This window comes from Pongo pygmaeus, chromosome 10 (assembly GCF_028885625.2).
Source record: "Pongo pygmaeus isolate AG05252 chromosome 10, NHGRI_mPonPyg2-v2.0_pri, whole genome shotgun sequence".
NCBI lineage: Eukaryota > Metazoa > Chordata > Mammalia > Primates > Hominidae > Pongo > Pongo pygmaeus.
The window spans coordinates 89,357,282-89,383,192 of record NC_072383.2 but is presented as its reverse complement, the minus strand read 5'-3'; the positions used below and the strand labels follow the sequence as shown (position 1 = coordinate 89,383,192).

Here is a 25,911-nt window from a genome sequence, read left to right as displayed (position 1 = left end):
TAACTCATTCTATGAGGCGAGCATCATTCTGACCAAAACCTGGCAGAGACACAACAACAACAAAAGAAAACTTCAGGCCAATATTGCTGACCAATATAGATGCAAAAATCCTCAGCAAACTACTAGCAAACCGAATGTAGCAGCACACCAAAAGTCCAATCCACCACAATCAAGAAGGCCTTATCCGTGGGATGCAAGGTTGGTTCAACATATGTAAATCAATAAATGTGTTTCATCACATAAAACTGAAAAACAAAAACCACATGATCATTCCAATAGATGCAGAAAAGGCTTTTAATAAAATTCAACATCCCTCCATGTTAATAACTCTTAACAAACCAGGCATTAAAGGAACATATCTCAAAGTAATAAGACCTAGCTATGAAAAAACCCACAGCCAACATCATACTGAGCAGGCAAAAGCTGGATTCATTCCCCTTAAGGACTGGAACAACACAAGGATGCCCACTTTCCCCACTCCATTCAACATAGTTCTGGAAGTCCTAGCCAGAGGAGACAAGAGAAAGAAATGTAAGAAAAGGCATCCAAATAGAAAGAGAGGACATTAAACTCTCTCTCTTTTCAGGTGATATGATTCTATACCTAGAAAACCACATAGTCTCTGCGCTCTGCCCAAAGGCTCCTAGATCTGATAAAAAATTTCAGCAAAGTTTCAGGATACAAAATCAATACATAAAAATTGGTAGCACTTCTATATACCAACAACATCCAAGCTGAGAGCTAAATCAAAAAATGCAATCCTATTCAAAATAGCCGCAAAGAGAATAACATATCTAGTTCTTATTCTTTTTATAATGATAAAAGACGTGATGCATACCAAAACAATAAGCTTTTTTTAAAAAATGTAATATAAAAAGGGCAAGTAAAAGAGAAGAATCTGAAGCCCAGATTATAATGATAAAATGAGTATTCGTAGTGGTTGACTGTAACTATTATTTTATTATTGATATAGCATGTGTATTGTGAAAAGTGATATGATAAATATAGTGTATCACATGCTATTCATGAAGCAGAGATTTAATAATATTACTACAACGTATTGTTTATCAATTGAACTATGAGTATCTTGCATCCAATTCATTTGGAACACAGATAAGACTGAGAAATGCAGCAAAAGAGGCTTCAGCTTAGCCAAAACAGGTGTCAGAAAGGCCATGTGCTAAGGTTCAAAGACTACTACTACTCATGATCCATTTGCTATTCTTTTACTAGTCCCTGCTGAGAACCACTCCACCCTTTTTTTAGTTCTCTGATAACTAAGGAATGAAAGCATTTGTCCTAAGGTCTAAGTCAGTTCATGTATTTAATTGACAAATACTTGCTGAATGCCTGCTATGTATTATAGGCTAGGAATACAGCAGTAGACAAAAATGATAAACCGTGTTTTCATGGAGATAACATTCTGGTGGAGGATATACATAAACTAATAATTTATGTAACCATGTCATATAGTTTTAAGTGTTATAATGAAGTCAGATCTATTTCAAATGAAGTGGTCAAGGAAGAAGCAACTGAAGTAACATTTGACATTTGAGTAGAGCTTTGAATGACATGAGGATTCAGTGAATTAGGACTCTTAATTCCCCCAAATCCCACCACCCCCCCCCCGCTTTTTTTGTGATGAGTATGTAGTTTGATCAGAATCGACTACACAAAGAAAATATTTTGGAGGGCTTTCTAGAATAAATAATTCCTCAATTCTGGATTTCAACCTGAAAAAAATTGTAAGATACATAGCAGCTGTAGCCATCTCCTCCATTTGGAAACCCATCTGAGAATGATGCTTACCAAAGGAAGCTTTCTTGAAAAAGAAACTTGTACTTTTCTGTTACTTAGGCAAATCAATTATCTTTTCCTAAGCTAGTTTGATTTTTGGTTTTCTTAACTTTTAGCCAGACAGAGTCTTAAGTGGTACAGAAACTCTTTCAGATTCTCACCAAAAGTCCATGCCATGTATCTTTGTAGGTGACATAAGAAAGTCTTAGCAGCAAATAAAAGTAAAACCTCACTTCCAGAGGCCCATGAATAGCAGCTTGAAAAGTGTCACTGAACAGCTTGGTAGTTTGGCTAAAAAGAACAGAAAAAAAGTAATTTAAAAAAACAGGAAAAGGAATTAATTTAGCATGTTGGTCAAGAACCTGTTATCATTATCATAAATACAAACAACCTCCTATATATTAGAATAGCTCAAGCAAATCATAATGGTTATTCATTGATTATTTATTAATTCATGATTTCATTAATTGATTAATTCATTCAAAAATACTGAGCATAAACTTTGAGCCAAGGACTATCTTAGGCACTGAGAATACAACTGTAAATCTGACCAGTAAAGTATATTTATTCACCTTGGACAGACGTATGTAAGAATAGAAAAACATAACAGAATATGGCAAGGGCTATGAAGAAACAAATGTGGAGGGTGTGGAGACTATAATGGGAAGGAAGAGGGTCTACCTTGATGTGGAGGGGGTCAGGGAAAGCCTCTTTTGAGGGGATATTTATGCAGAAGTTTAAAAAGTGAGGCAGCCATTCTAAAGTGTGGAAACAAATATTAAGTGCAGTATTTTGAGGATACACTGATTTGGCTTGATTCCAGAACAGAAAGGTCACCCATATGACTGAAGTAGAGTGACTGAGGAAGAGGTGCTTGACCTAAGCTTGGAAAAATAGGGAGGATCTAGCTGATGGGGAGCTTTGCAGGCCATGGCTTAAGAGTTTTGATTTCACTCAAAGAGAAATGTGAAGCTATTCAATGTTTGCAAAGAAAAAAAAATGTGGGCAAAGGATATGAACAGACACTTCTCAAAATAAGACATCTATGTGGCCAGTAAACCTGTGAAAAAACAGCTCATCATCACTGGTCATTAGAGAAATGCAAATCGAAACAACAATGTGATACCATCTCACGCCAGTTAGAATGGCGATGATTGAAAAGTCAGGAAACAACAGATGCTGGAGAGGATGTGAAGAAATAAGAATGCTTTTACACTGTTGGTGGGAGTATAAATTAGTTCAACCATTGTGGAAGACAGTGTGGCAATTCCTCAAGGATCTAGAACCAGAAATACCATTTGACCCAGCAATCCCATTACTGGGTATAAACCCAAAGAATCATAAATCATACTACTATAAAGACACATGCACATGTATGTTTATTGCAGCAGTGTTTACAATAACAAAGATTTGGAATCAACCCAAATGCCCATCAATGATAGACTGGATAAAGAATATGTAGCACATATATACTATAGAATACCATGCAGCCCTAAAAAATTTCATGTCATTTGTAGGGACATGGATGAAGCTGGAAACCATCATTCTCAGCAAACTAACATAGGAACAGAAGACCAAACACCACATGTTCTCACTCATAAGTGGGAATTGAACAACAAGAACACATGGACACAGGGAGAGGAACATCATACAATGGGGCCTGTCAGTGGGTGGCGGGCTCAGGGAGGGATAGCATTAGGAGAAATACCTAATGTAGATGACGGATTGATGGGTGCAGCAAACCACCATGGCACGTGAATACCTATGTAACAAACCTGCACATTCTGCACATGTATCCCAGAACTTTATAATGAAAAGAATCCAGCCATACAATTTAAAAATAAAGTAGATAAAACACACAGACAAAAAATGTGGAGTTTTATGTATTTTTTTCTTTATCTCTCTGGCTCATGTTTGATGAATGAATGATAGAAACAGAAAAAAACGGAAGCAGGAAGACTTGGTAATATGTTTTTCTGGTAGTACCAGAGAGAGATGATTGTGAAATGACATACATCTGTAGTAGAATTAATTCCTTTTGATAGATTGGATGGAGGGGAAACATTAGGAAATGGAAGAAATCAATAGCAATTTTATGGCTTTGGGCTGGAGCCAACTAGGGTAATGTGATACCACCTAATCACTGGGAAGAGGAGACGATCAAAGCTTAGAGTGGGTCGAAAAGCCATCATATCAGGTGTATTGTGATTTTCTAATTAGACATCCAAGTGAAGATGTCAAGTTCTAAGTAGTCAACAGCATATATGAATCTTTGGCTCAGAATAAAACATGGGGGCTGAGGATGTAAAGCTGGGCAATTTACACATGAAATGTTAGCTCAGTGTTGTGGTTAAGAACTTGGGCTTTGCTGCCAGACTGCTTCAGCTTTGATTTTGGCTCTGCTTATTTGTTGAAGTCACTTAACCTCCCTGGACCTTAGTTTCCTCTTCCACAGATGAGGATAATAAGCAATGTCAGGCTCATAGTATGTATTCAAAACTAGTTATTGTTAACATATTATTGTTTTTGTTGTAATTATAGCATGGAAGCAGATGAGGTCACCCACAGAGAAAGGATAACTAGAGAAAAGATGAATCATATGATTAAAACCTGGGGCACTCTAAAAGTTAGAGGCTGGGTCAAGAAAAAGAAGGCAAACAAAGAAACTGAGAAAGCATAGCTCATGTGGTCCGAGAAAAACCACATCAAGGCCAAGGTAGGCTGCTGGGACATTAATTAAGACAAAGCCAGAAAACTATTCATACAGAACCCAGACTGCAGTGAAATGATGAGTGAATGGGAACAGAGCAAGCAGAAACAGCCAATGCATACTGTTTATTTGGGAATTTATTTTTCTGAAAAAGGGCACGTAAAAATAGGACTGTAGCAGATGAAAATGTAGACTTCAAGGGCCATTATATTGTAAAAAAAAAAAAAAAAAAGCGTAATTGCAGAAACCAAATTTGAAGGATTTATAGACTGAATTAAATCTGCAGATACATTTTTGGATTCTATAGTAATTTTAAATCATTTGATTTTGAATTCCTTTACACTTAGCATGTTCTCTCTAATTTGCTGTTGTATCTACCACTTTCGATGGACTTTAATTCAGTTCATTTGGTTTATATAGAACACCTGCCTGACCCTGTGCTCAGAGAATGTGTGCATTTACATGGATTCGATCTAGTAGAAGCATGGGATACTTTACTTAGAAGGAGGAGACAACTGAATAAACACAACCCTTGAGAAGAGAAAAGGGAATAGGAGCCTAGGAATGGGAATGTATTTTTAACTTCTTGCACTGTTGTAACAGGGAAGTCAAAGAAGATACGCAGAAGTGCAGGTGAATTTGATAGTGGAAAGTTAACTATTTCTCTGATGACTTCTATATTTTCAGTGCAGAGAAATGGAATATAGGATCTTTGAAGACAGAAGCTATGTTATAAAACATTCATCTTAATGTTGGAAAGGGAATCAATGTCAGAAACACACTAGATCTGCCAGCCAAGGTTGAAGCTTATCTGAAAGAACTTGAAGTGAAACCAATTATCATTGTATGTGATCTTCACTAGTAATATACAGTTTCTCAGATGCAGAATGGGAGACACTTGGGAGTTGTGCTAAACCAAAGTTGAGGTTTTCCCTGGTGAGTATAATAGAAGGGAAAAGAGAAAGAGCAAAAGTGTTTGAAAGGGAGTAATTATGATAATGGCCCATGGAATCCAAGGGTAAGGAGAAAGTGAAGATAGAAATTTCAATGGATGGTACAAAAGTGATGAGGTCTATGGAATGAAAGTCTCATGAGGCAAAAAGACAAATGATAACAGTACCCTATTGGTAGGTTATATAATGCCTGATGATAACAAGCTGATGGGTTCAAGAATGATGCTGAGAGGCTGAGTAGGAAAGTGGTAACTTCTACACGTGAGAAGACAAAGCAACCGACAGGCCACCATGATAGATGGATCACACATGGAGGTTCATGTAATTGTGAACGATGATGGACATGTGTGGAGGGAATGAATGAACCAGTTGCAAAAGTCATCAACCATAAAAGAGCTGGACAAGGATGTCTAGCAGCTGATGACAGGGAGGATGTTGTGGGTAACTAAGCCACATGTTATGAGTTTCAGAATGAATAATGTTTTTGAAAAAGTAAAGAGATCATTTGGGAGAGAAAATGCAGAGCACAAAAAAACTCTCCATTCTTAAATTATGTGGGGGAGGAAGAACAGCCAACCAACCACCACTTTGAAAGGACTGCAGAGGAAAACCTTTGTCGGGAGACAGCCAGATTCTTTTAAGGTAATGGAAATAAAGGAAGATTTTCTGAAAGAAGCTGAGACAAAGATTGCAGAGAAGGCTTGAAAGATACTGGGAGGAGAAGATTGGATAAAATCAGCATGGTACATGTGGGTTTATGGTGATATGAAGGCCTGGGGCTTTGGATTTCTGCTGAGTAGGAGGCCTCTGAGACAACATGAGGCTTATCTTAATAGTTCTTTTTTGGAAGATAGGTAATGATTGCAGTGAATTTTTGTTGTTGTTGTTGTTTTTGTTTTCCCTTATAATCAGTGAGGTGGAATATCTACACCCTCCCATAGCTCTTAATAATGTCACCTTTTGAAGCCAGGGGCAAGGGCAGGCAACAGGGGGCTGTCCTCACAGTGTCTGCTCACCTTTGCTGTAGAACAGAGAGAAAGTAATCACTGGGAGAAAACTGTGTTTGGTTTAAAATTAATTCTGTTTAAGCAAGCAGAGTTGTGTTTAATTAATTGTGTAAAGAGCTGCAGTCAAAAGGTTTTTCAAAGTGTTTTGGGGCTTAAAGAGATAAAGCTGCAAAGCCTCTGTTTCTAGATAATGCCAGGAGTCATAATAACTGATCACCCAAGGGTTTCTAATAACCAAGCATGGGCACTATTAAGAAAATTATCATGAGACTAGAAGATATTCACCAAGGATAAGAAAGGCTGGAGCTGGTAACTTATCCTTCCTCATTGCTCAGTCTTGATTAGGTCCTCGTGTGATTGTAACCAATTTGAGGGCTCACACTTCAAAATAGATTTTGAAATATTGGAGAGGGTCCCAAAAAGATAAAGAGAAATGATTTAAGAAATCAATTGTTATAAGGAAATGTAAAAATCGTATTTATTTGGAGGAAGAAAAGGTTCAAGAATGATCATTTCTGCTTGCAATGCTATACAAAGACAAGTAGTTTGGCCTTTAAGTTGTCATGAAAATCGGACTTCAACTGCACAGTGCTCTGAAGCCTAAGGAAGGCACAATTTAAACACCAACAGTTCAACAAAGGATAGTGTTGAAACAATATTTCTGGAAATAGTCTTGTAAGTTTAACCAGAGCCCTCCAGAAAGCAAGAAGCTAGGTAGCTCTCACCTCTCTGTCACCTGACAAGGTGCACAGAATACTAGATCAAATATTGAGGGAAAAGGAAGAAAGTTAGGTATTTTCATAGATACTCAAAGAATCTGTTGTTTCTTCTAAAACATTCAGCAGAGCCTAAAGCTAGTGAGAGATAAATAGGCTTTGAATCAGAAATCTGTGGAACTGAGAGCTAACACTGCCTTTTTGTGTATACACATATCCCTCAGAGAGACTCAATCATGTCTAGGGACCTGACACAGGGAAAAGCCAATTTGATTTCCTCTTTCTTTGTGTCACACATGGTACTGTATCATTTAACATCTGAGTCTCTGAGTCTCAGTAGTCCCATCTGTGAATAGTGGTAAGCACTCTGCTTAAGACTGTGTTGAGGCGATTAACAATCACATATGAAATCACCTGACACCCCACGTGGACCTTGCTGCTAAAGAGGACAAGCCTAGAAACTTGGATTCAGGCATCTTTCCAGCACTGCTTCTAAAAGTGGCCTTTATATGGTGGGGTGAGACTTCACAGATGCCAGAAATAAGTCCCTGTCTCCAAGATAGCCTCTCTATTTTTTGAGAGGTTTTGGTAGACTTCATACATTACCCATTATCACTGTTTCTGCTCCAAATAAAATTGTTTTTGAGAAAAATAATGCATACTAAGAACAAATCATTTGGAAACAGGGTTGGATGATGGGGATGACAAATGAGAATGCCCTGAATAGATGGGCAAAGACATTTTGAGGGCAGGGAAGATGGGAGCAGAGGCAGGAAGGGGAGTGAGAGAATCCTAAAGACAAACCTTCTTCTCTCCCATCACTTGGCCCAGGAGTAATCCCGCTTTCAAAATTCAATACATCTATTCACTTGCAGACATGAAGGAAAAGATTCCTGAAGCATAAGTGAGAACCAAATTGCTAGATTTATCTAAAGCATACCAGAATATAAGATGCAACTTTCTTCTTTCTCTAGGACTTATACAATGTAAAATTGAGGTATGGAAATTTAAAGCATATTTTTTTCTCTTCATATTTGTATTAAAGTTCAATTTTACAAACCATGGAAGTTAACAAGAGCTTAAAATAAAGCTTCTATTCTAAGGAAAAAATGTGTAATTTGATGTATTCATCTATGATAGATAAAATAACTTTTTTTAAAAAGAGCCCCTTTTCTCCCCAAAACACGCAGATCATATTTATGCATTACTTCTGGAGGTAATTTTTTTAAAGTTATGCAAAAGGTTCATTTTTTCCTGCTTTGCTATCAAAGAATTCCATGCAATCAAAATACTTGGGATATCCTTTTTTACTTACCCAATATTAAACAGGTAAGGTTTCTGCAACATTTACCAAATTTCACTTAACATTAATGAAAAGTGAAGAAAGCAATTCAAGACTTCAAGTTTTGGGAAAATTATTTCTTATTAGAACTAAAATATCCATCTATAGTATCACTGTATACATGAACTTCATTTCTTAATTGGTGAATTTGCTATAGATGAGGTATGTTAAATCCAACTTTTTCCATCTAAAATTTTAAGGTGATACTTTGGCAATTATAACTCCATTAACATAATTTCAAGAACTTTATATACTATGTGATTTGGATCCTACTGCTTAGTTTGGGTGACTATAAAATAATTTGAGGTTTTTTAAAGACTGAGAAGTATTTCTCAATGTTAGGTTTTGCAAACAGAAAGTTGAGTGTTATAAATTCCACCTCCCACAGACCAGAATTCACATCCATTGGTCAGGGGCAAATACCACTAGCTCTGCATCCTCAGTCACTTTGTGCCATTTCATCAAGTCAGAGCCAAAGGTAAGTTTTTATACTTGCTTTCTTCTTGGGTCAGACTTTTTTCCCTACTATAACAACCTTTAAAAAATAATTTAACTTGCCTTAATATCATCTGGTGAATTTTGATTCAATGGATTTGGTTTATTTTTGTTATTGACTTTGTATTTATATTATTCTTGGAAAATCCAAAATTTTGAATTAGCTTAGGAATTAATAACATACAGCAAATAGTTAATCTCAGTAGTCATGACAGATACCAATAAAATTATAGTAGTTTCCAATATATGCCTTAAGTAAAGTTTCCTGACACAGACCACATTATTTGCCAGTATAGACAGGCACTATTGATTGATATTAATTGAAATTTTACGAAAAGGGAGGAAATAGTGAAATTTCATGAGATTAAAAGTATTGTAATGATTACATGACATTATGCATTTAAAATTTTTTTGAGCTATATATTGAAAGTTTTAAATACACAAATTTTAAAATATTAAGAAATGGTATAAAGTGAACACAAAATTAAAGTTTTAATTAAGAAACTACATTAAATGCTAATATAATTACTTGAAGAAAGGAATATAAATTTTTTAACTAAACATAGATAGATGCTGTTTATGTTTTTAAGATTCACACAGACTGCGTTATAGTTGATAGCTCTAGGAGTGATGCAAAATGCAAGTAAATTCTGAGATGTAGCTATATGTAATCAAATATAGTATGACGTGAGAAAAAAGGCCAGCAAGTGTATAATTTCTTTGAACAATGGAAGTTGCCAGAAACATATAAGGAAAATGTTTTTTTTAAGTTCATAGTGGCTTCTGTTAATGTTTCCAACTTGATTATGGGAGAATGGTTCCTGGAAGATTTGCAAACCCACTGCTTTATTAAGTAGGACTTTGTTGGTAATTGCCTAGAACAGTTCCAAATCTGCAGTCCTGCAAAGACTTCTGCAAAGGCAACTGAAATAGAGGCTTACTTTATCCTGTATGAATAAGAAATTTATTTGAAGAAAGCATAGGAAAGCTAAGAAGGAGCTCCTTGTACTGCTTCTTATTCTCAGAGGAATTTCATATCCTTCTGCCTAAACCTGCTTCATAAAGACTTTCTTTCAAGTAACTGAAGGTCATTTTGTCTGCCAGTGCATTCAAGTTTAAAAGTAATATTTATCATGAATTCTCTTTTATATGTATGCATAGGTACTAACACCACAGGTACTGTTCTTAAAGTAAACCCAAGAAGTGTGTCCAAAATGTAAAAGCTTCTAAAATTAGACATGCTTGATAAAGAATTTTACAATACTTTGCCTGCTCAATAAGGGATCACTAGGTAACATTTTGGTAAGGCTAACTTAAATGTTTCAAATTAAACATGAAGTTTTTTTCTAAACCAAAATGTATTCAAATGAGTACATACAGAACTAAAAATATAATTAAAATTATAGGATCTTGATTGAATCCTCAAAAAGCATAATGTTATAATGGAAAATAAGAATTGTGCTTATTAAGGAATTAAAAAGCAAAGATGGCTATAATCCCATAGGCATACAAGGAAATCTTACCAAATAGTGCCTTTTAAACATGTATTCCTGTTGGTTCTGAGTTCAAATCTTAGATAGCTATTAAGAATTAAATAAAATACTGAGGACTAAAGGAAATTTTTTTCTATTCTATTTCATTAGGAACATTTTGAAAAATATTGCATGAAATACTAATGTACATATTAAACAATGTATGTATTTATATATCCAGAGGCTACAAAGAAGTAACAGAAAAAACAAACAAAACTTTGTCACTTTGTTCTGAAGAAGGCCTTAGGCTTAAATGTACAAGAAACAGTTATGAGTCCTATTTTTTTTAATTATTTTTAAAACCCCAATGCCTAAGCCACACTGTGGATCACTGAAATTGGAATTATTTGTGGATATCCTAGTTGTATTACCAGTCAACTCTGTCTCAGTTTCTTCACCTATAAAATGGTATGACAGTTGCAGCCATCATCACCGTCATCATCATTATCCTCATCATCTTCAACTTCATATCCCAGAGTTGATGAAGGATCTTAATGTTTATTAGATGGTAAAATTATGAGATGATGAAAAAGCTTTTGTGAATAAGCTCTGTTTTTCTCTATAAAATAAAATAAAATTTTACTGTAATTAAAATATCCACTGTAAAATTAGAGACAGGTTTGTGAATTAATTTGAACATCTGGCAGCAATGGTCCTAGGAAATCAGATGATTTTGTGTGTTATGTTTATAAATTATCCATGGAAGGAAAGCTACCAGCTTGAGTTCTTTGATATTGACACTAATTTATCATTTCTATTTAGTGCAAACTATTCATAAGTTATCAATGAAATATTTATGCATTTTAATATTTTATAATTAGGAAAGCTTGAAAAATGAAGACATTAGCAGGACTTGTTCTGGGACTTGTCATCTTTGATGCTGCTGTGACTGCCCCAACTCTAGAGTCCATCAACTATGATTCAGAAACCTATGATGCCACCTTAGAAGACCTGGATAATTTGTACAACTATGAAAACATACCTGTTGATCAAGTTGAGGTAATCGATCCTCCTACTCTTGAAACTTTAAAAAGCATGGGACAAGGAATGACTGGGGTCTGTTCTCTTCAAATAGATGTTTGGGTTTTTTTATAAGTAGAAAGATTTTATGTTAATAATTTCATATTAACCTTTTCTCCAAAACATGTTCAATCTTTTGGAGGTTAATACCGGAACAGTCTTTTTTTTTTTTTGAGACAGGGTCTTGCTCCATCTCCCAGAGTGTAATGCATTGTCACAGTCTTGGCTCACTGCAACCTCCGCCTCCTGGGTTGAAGCAATTCTCCTGCCTCAGCCTCCCGAGTAGCTAGGACTACAGGCGCATAGCTAGGACACATGCAGCTAATTTTTGTATTTTTAGTAGAGATGGGGTTTCACCATGTTGGCCAGGATGGCCTTGATCTCTTGACCTCGTGATCCACCCCCCTCAGCCTCCCCAAGTGCTGGGATTACAGGTGTAAGCCACTGCACCTGGCTAGTCTTTTGTTTTTTTAAAGTTCATGTTATTTCCTTCAAATTTTATTGCCAAATTGAACATAAAAATGTATTTCTGTGAAGCTAGAACAGAGAAAATTAGAAAAAGTCAATCAGCAAGGTAAAGAGTTAAAATGGTATGCATGCAATGATGAGGAAAATTTGGGGTAAAGGAGAAAGATGTGAGATTGAAATAAACTAGAAGAAAATAATAATAGAGAGAAAGAACAATAGTTTGGAACTCCACTGTAGCTCAACAGTGAATGTGCTTCCCTAAATAACTGATTGTCTCTCCGGCAGTAATGTAGAAATTGGCAAGGTTGTAGCCCATTCCATAAATCTGATATGACGTGTTCCTAATTAAATACAAGTCTTTTAATATAACTAAAGGATACAGGCTAATTTTTATGAATCAGAAAGCAAACAGACCTTGAAATGCAGGAGTGTAACTAATGTGCAACACTGACAAAGACTAATTAACGATAAATAAACAAAAAGAGAAATTACATCACATTTAAAGGATCATAACATATTTTGGGCAATCTTTAAAGTGTAAATCTTCTTAGAATAACTACTTTTGATAACCAAGGATAGAAAATATTTAGATGAAATCGTATATTTAACTTCTATTGAACTTAGATATATTTTTACTAAGAAGATACTAAAATTTTTCAACATTGTTTATGTTGCCTTATGAATATAAGAGTCAGATTTTCACAATGTGATAAATTTTAAAAATCTACTCCCCTCTCTCCCTTCTCTCTCTTTCTCTTTCTTACTTTCACCCTCACCCTCTTTTGACCCTCATTTCATCTTTCCCTCCCATTTTTCCTCTCTTTAGTAAAGTTTAGGCTCAATAGCAGATAATTTTTCTTCTGCACATTTGATTGTGACTCTATTTTCTAAGTCTTTATTAATATTCACTGTTTGATTTATTTCACTGTATGGATTCTGTCTGTTAACAGGATTTTCTGTTGAGAATTTATGGTTGATAACAACAATCTTGCCCTATGTGACTTCTACATCTCCAATGTGATGCATCAATGTAGAATATAAGACGAAAGTTTTTCAGTGGTTAACTCATCTGCCTTGCTTCTTTTTTCATCTTGCATAAAACCACATTTAAAAAAAATTTAGTGCATTTCTGAATTTATCTATCAAATTAAACATTTTAGTTCAAACTTATTTGTCATTTCCCCCCAAACTCTTCCAGAGGATCAAAGAGATTTGATGATCACTATAACTGAATCTTCTATTTTGAGTAGGTTTTGGGAATAGTTTCAAGGGTGCTATTTATTCCTTTCACAAGACCAAATACACAATAGAAAAAAAAATGCTGTTTGGGATCATGGCTTCTCTAGGCAAAAATGAAAAAAATGACTGTATCTGCAGAGATCTTTTAACCCATTCCTTACCATCAGGATCATTTTCACTGCCCATAAAGCTGTAGGCATTCTCATGAGGTTCGGACATTTTTCATGACATCAAGAAATTTAAGCTAACAAACATATCTACATAAACGTTATTTAACATACAATATTATCTTAGTATCTGTGTTTTCTGGAACAACAACTTCCTGTGAAATGCCAAATATAATGTGAAATGCCAAATATAAAGCATTGCGTCTTTACATACTTCAGCCTTTACCACATACAAACAATTCTAATTTTACACAGAGTCCTTTCTGAGAAATTTTACTTCAAACCAAACTTAGAATCCTCAGTGACTGAGGGATCCAGAGAGCCACTAACAATCCCCTGTGGTTGACTGAAATATATTAGTTATCCCTTACTTAACATTCCTTGGTGATGAACTCATCATCAGAAAAACCAGTTGGTAGGTAGACGGTATAGATATAGATATAAATAGGCATATACATATGCTACAATAACTCTAATGCACTTAAAATAAAACCTGTAGTTTTTAAAAATATTTATAGGGTAGATCTAGTAACAAGAAGTCAACCAACTCACTCATCCATTACCTAAGAAAAAAAAGAAATACAAAAACAAAAATATATGATAAAGTAAATAAGATGACATGAGGAACAAAATTTAGAAGAACTTTAGCTCAGACATTAACAAATTAAAATGAATTGCTTTGCAAACAAGCAAAAAAAACAGTGCACAATTTCTTATGGGGTGATGTGAAGTAAAGGTGATAGATCCAGTCATGTGAATAGATTAATTAGAGTTACTCATGACATGAATTTCTTCATGCAGTCCTGGAAGTCCAGATTTCAGTGACTCGTGGTAAGCATATTTATCTCATTTTCATATATTAAGGTGAGTTGTTTCAAATGTTCTTGATTTCATATGAAACATTCTGACTAAATACTACTAACATAACCAATATAGGATACAGTTAAAGAAAAAAATCCATGGTAAGTAAAGCACATGGAAAATGGTAGGATGAGATTCTTCATATTTTTTTTTGATCTCCAATGGCAAGGGTATGTGTTTCTGCCTGTTTCAGCCTAGAATTTACCTCATCTGTAGAACAGAAAACCTTTATTCTAAAATTATAAATTTATAGGATAACTGAACAATGCCTTTAACATATATGCCAGTTTCTTATAAGTTGTAAGACTTGGCATTTTGGACTAGTGTAATAGACCCTTGGTTTAGGCTTTGGCAGATTAATTCTTAAGGCCTTTGATGTATGTTGTAGGCAGAATTCTAAGATGTTCCCTAAAAGGCCCATTCCTAGTATACCCATGCCCTCTATAATCCTTAATATCATGGGTATTTGCGGATATCACTTCTATAATTGGGCTATGCTATATGGCACAGTTGAATTTAAGAAAGGGAGACTATGTAAAAGGGCCTGACCTAAACTCATGAGCTCTTTAAGTCAGCATCTTGATGTCAGAGTCAAAATTTGAAGCATGACAGAGATTCAAAGCAAAGTGAACTGTCTGCTGATGACTTAAAAGATAGAAGGACCAATTTGGTAAGGAATGTAGAAGGCCTGTAAATGGTGAGAGAAACTGATGGCCATAAGCATATGTGGTCCTCAGGCCTATAGACACAGGAACTCTGAGCTCTGCATGAGACCACAGCCCTGGTCATCACCTTGACTCTGACCTTGTGAGACTCTTGGAAGAGAAGCCAGTCAGATCAGGCCTGAACTTCTGACCTACAGAAACTGTGGGCTAAAAAAATGGGTATAGGTTTACTAAGTTGATGGCAATTCGTTATGCAGCAATGAAAAAATTAAAACAAGATAGAACTTAAAAGTTTTTTATCTGAAAATCAAATTTGAATTATTCCACTGTAAGTGTTGCATTTGTGAGTCTAGGGATTAGGTGGTCAATAAGTCAAACCATCCCCAAAACCCAGGGGAAGAATCTCAATTTGAACTTTGTTGATTTCCACTGATGGTGGTAGATTTATTGCCTCCTGAGTTGTTGAGAAAGGGTCATTAAATTATTTCTGTTTGAAAATTATATTCAGTAATATAATTTCAAATTGATGATTTGTGTGATTTCTCATGATCTAGAATATCTATGATCCATTGTTTTCTATATTAGAAGCAAGTTTTAGACCCAACAATGCCATCAGAGTGCTATATATTACCCAGTAAGTACATTTATTGGTGTGACATAAAATGGTTGCAGCTTTTACTGCACTTTCATTTTACTCTAGTGCTGTGAATAGGAATTGGTTGTAGGCTATATGATCAAAATGTAGACTTTTTGCTTTCTGATAAACTACAGCTAACCTTAAGTGAGCATTTATTATGTGCTAGGTACTGTTCTAGTCATATTACATATATTACCTCATTTATTTCTCACAACAAAATTATAAATTGCTATTGTTATTCCTATTGAATAGATGAGGATTTTCGGACAAAGAGCAGCTAGGTAAGTAACTTGACTAAGATTAAACAGTTAGTAATTATATATCATAATAGTGATGCTGTCTTCTCATATCACAATATAATTTCCAAAAGGGTAATAAAAGACTATTATTCTGCCCCCATTTTCTGTCAAGCTCTAAATTGTTCTTTTAACTTGATATTTGTTTTAGTTGAACTGAATGCCAAGTACTCTACGACTCCTAAAAGGAAAAGAAAAGCCTTTTTCTATGGGTAGATAATGTGAACTAGAGGTAACATTTATAGATAACCAACTCTGTTATCTAATTATTGTAAGAAAGAATGGCATAAGACAACTTCTAATTGTAAATATGCATTCTTCAATATATATCTAAGTTCTGGACTATAATTTTATATTTACCACATATTTACTAGTCTAGGAAAACATTTTTCCATTTGCCTTAAAGGGTTCATGAGAAAACTGCATTGTTCAAAAGTTGATATTCTTTGAGTGGTTTAAATTGAGATAGTCTTTTTGATGAAGGTGGCTATTTGATGTCTCCATTTTCATGTTATAGTTTTAAGTTATTTATATTTCATTTTGCTTAGGTTGGAGGGGACTTCAACTTGTTTTTTAAGAACAACATTAGCCCTACCTATGAGTAATGCATTTTTCCAGCAAAGTGCTTGGTAGCAATATTAAGAAGTATAGAGGCTCTATGGAAGGATGTCAACATCCATTCATCCAGTAAAATTTTCTTGGCTTCATCTAGATTAATAAACTCCTCCTCACCTCTACTACATTAATTAACGTAGCCTTACATAATTACTTTTACTTTTCTTGTACTACCCCTGTGTATTCAATAAACACCAAGAAATGTTATACTACAAAGTGCTATAGAGCTGTTAATTGTATTTGCTGTACGATGACATGGAGGGCATTTACAATGACACTAAGCAATGGTCTTTGTGGGGATGTGTAAGAAAAATTTCTCTCATGTCTCAGTGTCAGAATGGGTTACAACTTCTAAAAACAGTTGCTTATTTTCTGGGTTCTATATTGGTAACTGAGTGTGCTTGTCATTATGGCTTGCCTGCTCAGCAACCTGGAGCCCAATTTTTGTCTCAGTCTTCCCTGGTTTCGTATAACCTTGCCTACCTTTATTTTCTTGTCACCTCAACTACGTACATAGATTTTTAAAAAGTATTACCATATGTTGTTTTAAAACTGTCCGTATCCTTTCTGGAATGATATGGTATATGCATTCATCAGTAAATAACAGTAGCAATGAATAAAGGAATATCAGTAAAAACTGGTCATAGAAAATTTCTTGCATGAGAGATGCTTTCCTTGATATTACCCTCCAATGATCTTAAAATTGAGGCAAATTCTCTTCCATGGACAGATAAAGTGGCTAGATTGTTTTAAAATCATCCTTGTAAAGAAAAGCGCCATAAAATACAGCAGTTACAGATGATGATTTTTTAAAATTCTAGAAGATTTTTGAAAGGAATGAAAATTATATTTAGCAAAGTTGTAGGAATGGTAGAGAACTCAATAAAGGCAGTTGTATCAATTAAATTTTGAGGAATGGTTTCTTTTTATTTGTCTTTATTATAATATGGTGCAATGCAAACTAACCAAGCCTCAGCACCAAGCAATATACTCCTATAATAAACCTGTGCATGTATCCCCTGAACTTAAGATAAAAATAAAATTTAAAAAAAAAAATAGATAATAACTTTAGAATATATGTTGATGCTCTGTAACACCAGAAATTGCTTAAAGAGAATCAAGCTAATTCCGGACAACTTCCAGAAATCAAAGTACATTTTAGATAATGATATATTAAAAGTATCTTAACATTAGTTTTTCTAAATATAATAAATCGGTATAGGACTGCATTGATGTTAAAAGGTAATTAGTCTAGGAAATTGTCTCTGTATTTTGTGAACACAAAGTACTTATATTAGTAATATTTATACTATTCTGGTGGCAAAATATATGCAATACTTATCTTTATATTTAAAAATATATCCTACTTTGACCAATTTATACAGTATATTTTAAAGTTTCTTACATATGGTTTGCATACTCAACACTTTATGATGGAAGAAGAAACTTTAACACAATCAGCCTGAATTAAATATCTTTTTCCAGAGTATGTGAAAAATAAAAGCTAATCTCTCTCTTTACTAAGGATGATCTACAGGAAGGGAGGAAAGAATTTTGCTGATGAGATTTTAATATGGTTGTCTCATTGACTTTCCATAAGATTCTTTTAAAAACAGTGTTAAACTAATTCTCATCCTAAGCTATAGTATTTAAGAACCTTAAAAATTTAAGCAACAAAAAATATACAATCATGTAGGTTCATTGGGAAAACAAATACTGATAATCTTTGCCAGTGACTTCTTTATATTTGTATTATATGTTATTTATGAGACCACAAACATAAGATAACTCAAATAACTAACCCTGGAAATAAGGTAATATTGTAACCATCTGATAAGGGTAACTGCAGAACAGAATTTTGCCCAGAGTTTTCATCTAGTAAGTTTCTGAATAAAATTTAATCCAGTCTTTTAATGCTAAAGGAGAGAGACTTTGGCCCTAAAAGCCCCCATTCTTTTTCTGCTTCTTCTGTTTAATCTTTACTTCTTTGAGCTGTGTCCAATATTGAGGCTTCTTTTCTCTAAAATGAAGTGATTTGATTATTAAGAATCAGAAAAACAACAATTTCCAAATGAATACAATTAACACAATATTCAGGCATCTCTGTTAGCCGTCAAAGTGTTTAAAAAGGCAAGAGGTAATATGATCCTTCTGAACTGAAAGCTGCTTTGTCGGGAATATGAGGATTGAGCAAGCTTTGCCAAATACATTTCTTCCTCAACTATTTTCAAGATAAAATAGAAAGTAAGATACAGCTTCATTGCCAAGTATTCATGGTTACGGTCTTTTATTATCTAATTAATGTAGATCACGGAAACAAATGTGAGCACCTGGCTCATGTTTAAAGCAGAATTTCACTGTGCTTAACATATCTATATGTCAGTATGTTAAACCCATAAAAATACATCTTTAGTAACTCAGGCCAAACAGTACAGAGCCTTTTAACGCCTTTAGAAGTCAAATGTTGCCGTAGTGGTAATACAGAGGAGTAGCTTCAAGATTAATTTATTCATCCGTGTAGAACAAATTGAGAGACAGATAAATTCAAAATTACATTTTGTTTAATGAAAACCTTAATTCTGTGCTTGAGTAAAAGTCCAAATATTCTGGATTTCAAACGCGTTTTTTTTTTTAAACAAAACAAGGAAGACCAGTAATTTAAATATTATCAGCTGAATATTATCTGCTCTAGGTCTGGGCTTTCTCATTAGGAATTGACTGGTGCAATGGGTATCCTAAATTAAGTGAATAAATAGGTACAGATATTTCCTTTCCAATTTGGCTCTGCTTGAGCACATAACCATTAACACACACACTAAAGAATAATGGGAGAAACCATTGGCTTTGGGTGTTGCTCATTTCTACACCCATTTCCTCCTCATTGGGAGACAGTCTTGTCATAATGCTGAATAACGCAGGGCCTAAAGTCAGACTTCTAGATGTAAGTGCCAGGTCTGTCCAACAAACTGTATAACCTTGGGCAAGTCATACAACCTCTCTGGGCCTCAGTTTTCTATTTAGAAGATACCTTTTGAGGATTAAGTAAGATAAACATGTTAGCTGTTTAATATAGAGCCTGGTACATAGCAAATGTTTAATAAATGCAAGTAACTTTACCATTGAATCACTCACTCAGTTAAAAACCACTGAAGCTTATGTGCTGATGATCACAGATGCCTTAAAGGAAGGGATGGGATTTGGGCTATGATGAAGGCTAACCCCATTGTGCTTGGGTTCACATGAGATCTACTTACCAATCTTTTGCTGAGAGCCAAGAATTTGGGAAGGCAAATTAGACCAAATCTCTTCCTATGCCTTGGCATTCTCAGTCTAGTAGTCTTATAAGTATTTTCAGCACAATAGAGGAAGTTTAAAAAGACACATATAAGATATATGTATACAAGATCTGTAGCTATCTATTGGAATGTAAGTTTCTATGAGTTCACTCACAAAATGCATATGCTGAGAAATGATGTTCTTGAATCTGTCATTAGTTTTAAACCTGGCAGCCAATCTGAGATATAAAGTATTTACTCATTTATCCATCACCTTTTCTTAACAGTATTTAAGGTTACTTACATGAATAAATGCTATAATGTGCACACAAATTTACATAAAAAAGATGAAAATATAAATCTTAGTACAATAATTTTATCTCAAAATATATATAATAAACATATTATATATATTATTTTCTATTATATTATCTGCTATATCATATCTTATATATATTACTGATCATGTGTTATGAGGTGACAAATACAAACTAAGAAAGGGAGACAAAGAAAAAATAACAGTTGGGAACATAATACAAAGCCAGGAGTCAGATAGATACATCAAAATTGAAACCATTTTGTATTATAACTCATAGAGATGCATAAAAATAGTAAAGTTTTTCTGGGCAGTAATGCTAAGTTTTAGGAGACCCCTATACTTGCTCCCACTATGTCCTATCTAAATTCAGGATCAGGTGAGAAGGAGAAATGGGATTCACACAGAAAGAGAGCTCAAATTGTTCTATTTTGTGTTGATAAAGGCGAGGTGTACCCCCTAAATTTAATGCATGACTTCAGTGTGAAGCAAGTAAGAGCTTCCTAATACAAAACTCCAGAAATAAACTATGCCATCAGTCACAGGCAATTATGGCCAGCCACAAGCATCAGGACAAAGTCTACCCCCGTAAATCTTTATTCATGCAGGGGCAAAGTGAAATGTACGCAATTGATAGTCAATTCTCCCCAAAAGGGAAGGGGAACCACCTGGGGCCAGTTCCTTCTCTCAATGATCAATTAGCTTAGGAGTGAGAAAAGGGATCAACAGAGGCTCTAAGAAGAGATTTGATTGTTCCAGAAGAAAGTCATAAGATGGAAACCAACTTGGTTTAGCCTCATCCAGATGTTGGTCAGTTTATGTCCCTTGACTCCGGTCTGTAACCTGTGTACTCAAACACAATTTGGAGAAATGCCCCACCAAGAGTTAAATTATGATGCCACATTTGACTAATATTAGAGCTGTTCTTCTCTAAGTGTGGTCCCTGAACTGGCAGCATCAGCATCACCTGGGAGCTAGTCACGAATGCAAATACTCAGATCCCACTCCAGACCTAGGGAATCAGAAACTCTATGGAAGGAGCTCAGTGAATAAGCCAGATCATTCTGATGAGCCTATGATTTAAGAAGAATTGAACTAGGAAAATTCTCCCTAATATAATGTTCCTTCTCTCAGAGTAACATTTGAGATCTTTCTGTTTTCTGGCACAGTTTGTAAATATGCAATGGTGGCAGAATCAGTCATCCAGTCTTACCTGAAGTTTCTCTTTCTTTCTGAATACTTGAAGGCTTTGAATTCCCCTTTTTGTGCTAAGACCTGTCTTTCTGGCACTTGATGCTGCATTGCATATGTGTTCTATCATATGACAGACTCTCTAGTGAGCATCTATTTTCAGCCAGAGGGTTCTGAAGCCTGGATGTTATATGCTCAGTGGCTTCTCCCTTTCCTCCTGCTATGGATTTCAACAAGTCTACCTCTCAGAGAGTTTTCTCCATTCCCCATGCTTTTGTCACCTGAAGTAGGAATTTCTAATCCCCTGCCTGTGCAGTTCTTAACAAGCTGTGAGGCCTGTCAGGAACCAGGCCACACAGCAGGAGGTGAGCGGCAGGCCAGCCAGCATTACTGCCTGAGCTCCACCTCCTGTCAGATCAGCAGCAGCATTAGATTCTCATAGGAATGCAAACTCTATTGTGAACCGCGCATTCAGGGGGTCTGAGTTGCCTGCTTCTTATGAGAATCTAATGCCTGATGATCTGAGGCAGAACAGTTTCATCCTGAAACCATCCCCAGTGGATAAACTGTCTTCCACAAAACCAGTTCCTGGTGCCAGAAAGGTTGGGGGATACTGATCTGAAGAATCAACCTCAGCATATTTTCGAACTGAAGTTGCTGTTGGTATTTTTGAAGTCTGTGCCCCCAGGAGCCTAGTAAAAAACTTACCACATTTTCCTCAAGACTTTGTTGAATAGTTCAGTGTTCCAGACTTAATTAGTGTTTCTGTCTCCTACATCCTAGTCTGCATCATAAATCACTTCTCTGGTGAAGTGATTCTCAACCTTGGTCACGTATTTGTATCAGCTCTAGAGCTTTTTAAAATCCCAGTACCTAAGCCATACCCTGGACTACTGAAATTGGAATGATTTGTGGATGAGACCCAGGTTTGGTGTTTGACTTTCTTCATCTATACTTTCAGTGTCACATGTGGTTGTTTTAAAAAAAATTAATATGCTTCTAAATTTTATCTCTTTACTTCTCTAGTACTGTGTCCTCTAGAAAAAGAACTTTCTTTTTAAGTTATTTTTTATGTTCTTTCTGTTCCACACCTTCATTTTCAGGCATAGTTCTCTACATTTCATAAATCAGTAACTTATGAATCTGCTAAAAGTAACACTGTCCAAAACATTTTGGAAATCTTCACACTTCTGAGTTGGATATTTTTAATTGGATATGTTGTCCCATCGGACTAATTTCTAAGCCAGAATAGGGACTTCACTTGTTATTGTCCTGCCTAGCCCTCCATTAATATGCCTAATTTTCATTGGATCTTTCCTAATTCCACATTTCTCATTCTCACTCCTAGGGCAAATTCTAGTAAACCCTGTCTTGAGTTTTCCAGGGACAGAGAAACTTACCCTTTGTTGGTTAACGTGTACACATATAGGCATGAATATCTCCTTGCTAATATTCAATGTGGGCTTTAAAGAGTTAAATAGCATGTATGCAAATATATATTATATGCTCCATTCCTTGACACGTTTGAGAAGAACAAAGAAATATATCTAAAAACTATTGAGACTGGATAAAATCTTTTTTTCAGTGTGTTCTCTCTAGAGTTATAATATCAAAACTCTGATTAAAGTCATAAAATTGAAAGCAATTAAATCTAGGCCATTTAAGATAAAATAGTTTATTCTATGATAACTACACTGAATCTGTAATGTATAAAAGGATAGAATGGACATTGAAGAGGATTAGTAAATTTTGGAAGTAGAGAGAAAAAAAGAAGATCCCAGAGGCTAATGTTGTCAAGTCCAATAAATCACTATTCAGCAGTCGTCTTTTGGCAGAGTGTTTTTTTATCATGCTAATGACTGCAAATCTTATGAAAGTTAACATATTTAAAGAGTTCGATCCCTTGGAAAAGAGTCCTTCTTTTGCCTTATGCTATTATGGAGCTGATTTATCCTTTGTACTTGTTCTATGGTCATCGACAATCTTTTGACTATAATTAGCTTCCCAAGTGGGACTACCTACAGAGAATGTGGTGGCACTAAGAGGATGAAGGTTAACCTTTAGGTTTAATGTGGTCTTTGAACTTGTTTAAGATAATTTTGCCCCAAGAGATGAAGTCAGATTTCTAAGTTAGTAAAATTTGCAAGAATTTGCCAGTGATACTGGACAGTAATAAAAAATTAACAGGTAATGATTATCCTTTTCAAAGGCAATTGGCAGTTAGCTGGTCCTCTCTGGGATATCCTCTGTAAACACACATTTTTTTCTTATCAAAATGTGTATAGTTACCCTGTGATAACATATGCATCATCATTATCATTGTCATTATGTATAAATGGTAGTTTTATCCAAAAAAGTTCTACAAATTAAAGGGCATGGATTTATGCCTCAATAAAGGCTGTGTTAGAAGAAACAATTTGCTTTGTGTTACACTGAGAAAGATTGAAACTGAATAAAAAATACTAAATTACTCCATCAGAAATAAAGAGCTAGAGTTTTGAAGGTTCCAAATATCTTAGTTTTCAGTCCAACTTCTTTGTTTTCAATTACTGTGACTGACTCGCTCCCCTCCTCCCATCCTCATGAGATTACTGATTTCAGCCCACATTAAATTGCCTAAATTGTCTTTCTGGCATCCTTACATGGGGAACAAGGGCAATAAGGGGGAAGGGAATATGAACTGACTTTGCTATTAGATAATGTGTCTAAAGCATTTGCCAAAGTTCCCTACCAATATTGTTTGGAGACATTTAATTACAACTAGATGACACATTTTAAGAAATTTATTAAGTTTCTGGAGCCTAAGGAGATGATGGTGAATGGAGTCTTGAATAAACTGGGATAAAGCTGAAGTAGAAACTCTTTCTGGTGACTGAAAATGGAATATTGTCATTTTCTGACAATAAGGAAGGAAGTAAGAAGAGAAATATGTGATCAAAGAAAAAATACTAAAGTCCCCAAAGAGACAAAGACTAGAGGGTATGATTAAATGAAACTTTAAAATCAGCTCTTGTTTCTTTGGCATGGAATTTTTCACTTAAACATTGCATTGTATATGAATAAGCATTATCTTTTAGAGTTATGAATCTATGACAAATAACTATACATTGGGATAGATTAAAAAAATAAAGCATGTACATATTCTAAGCTTGATATCCTAGCAAGTCAATACAAAATATGATTTTATGATATTTGGTGTAATCAAAAGGCCATTAACTATTTTGATATTTGACTTGCAAACATTCATTCATTACATAACTTTATTAATTTTGACTTCAGTTAGTAAAAATGGAGATTTAACAATAAATAAATGGAAATAATGGTGAATTTACACAAATTTGGTGACATTATATTTCAGTAAGTACTACAACAAATAAGGTCTAAGAACAGTTGTTTATAAAAAAGAAATCAGAGGATAAAGCGACAAAAATACGCTTTTATTTTTTCTAATGTCAATGATATGTACTAGATAAATCAACCTAAAATTAATCATCCCTTAAAATTGACAAGTATGAAAACTTTTATTTACCACTGATATAGGAGGTTTGCAAACTACAATCAGTGTTGATTATAATTTTTCTTACTTTTATGAGAAATAAGTATTGTGTCAGAATGAAACTTTAACCTATATCTACATGATGGGTGAGACAATTCCATGCATTCACCTGTTTCATTTTCCTTCTGGGCATTTAGCTAAAACACATTGTTTACTTTTTCTAAGTTGGCTCATGTGGCTAGTTCTCTTCCCTTAATCTGTCAATGGACAGACAGTACCAGTGGACCTTGAAGTCTCAAGCTGAAAACGGTGAAGTCCTAGCAAGAAAGAAACTTGGATCTCTGAGTAACTACGTAGAGGAAAGACATAAACTTGTTTACCTGCATTAGATAGTCATGTCAGCAAGATAGAATCTCTTATTGTGTTAAACCACTGGGATTTTGGACTTGTTTGTTACAGCTACTAATGTGACTTGCCATAATATAGACGTTTTCAACTTTTGCTTTAATATCCATTTCCCAGTTTTATAAAGTGAGCAATTTTTAACATTTTTGTAGATGATTTAAACAGAAATATACTTGGCTGAGTACGGAATTCATGCTAGTTATTTTCATAATTGGAGAATATTTCATCTAGCCCATGATGAGATCCAATGAAACCTTTCATCTCCATGTCAGATATAATCTCTTTACTGGACTGAATTGTTCATTTTCCTCCTTCAAACAGTGCTGAGCATAATGACAAGCCATTATAACGAACACTGATTGTAGTTTGCAAACCTCCTATATCAGTGGTAAGTAAAAGTTTTCATACTTGTCAATTTTAAGGGATGACTAATTTTGACTTAAAACCCCAATTTAGTCAGGGAAGGATAATTTTTTATTAATCTTTCCTTTGCCTGTATGTGCAAATGGGAAATAAGGATAGTCCAGGAAATCCCTGAAGAAAGAGAAAGTAAAAACATGTATACACTGAGATCCTTATTGATTCATTGATATTTATGAGGATACCATTGTTCCTACTATAACAGGAAAAACAAGGCATATTTTAGTGTAGATACACCTAAGGCCAGAGATAGTCATATTAAGGTCCCCATGCCAAGCAATTGAAGTT

General features: G+C 34.8%; 1 protein-coding gene across 3 annotated transcripts in view; it reads left to right on the top strand.

Moving 5' to 3' along the window:
- Positions 1–5,961: 5,961 nt before the first annotated feature.
- The window catches only part of EPYC (epiphycan), a 45,045-nt gene continuing 25,095 nt past the window's right edge, over positions 5,962–25,911 (top strand). Inside the window, exons 1-3 of one of the 3 annotated variants that reach the window (XM_054443516.2) lie at positions 6,072–6,102; positions 8,914–9,003; positions 11,374–11,551. In XM_054443516.2, the coding sequence (XP_054299491.1) occupies positions 11,387–11,551 (165 nt within the window). In that variant the 5' untranslated portion in view covers positions 6,072–6,102; positions 8,914–9,003; positions 11,374–11,386. Of the gene's footprint in view, positions 6,103–6,181; positions 6,204–8,913; positions 9,004–11,373; positions 11,552–25,911 lie in introns of those variants that run through there. The other 2 variants (XM_063646561.1, XM_063646562.1) reach the window with 2 other exon arrangements.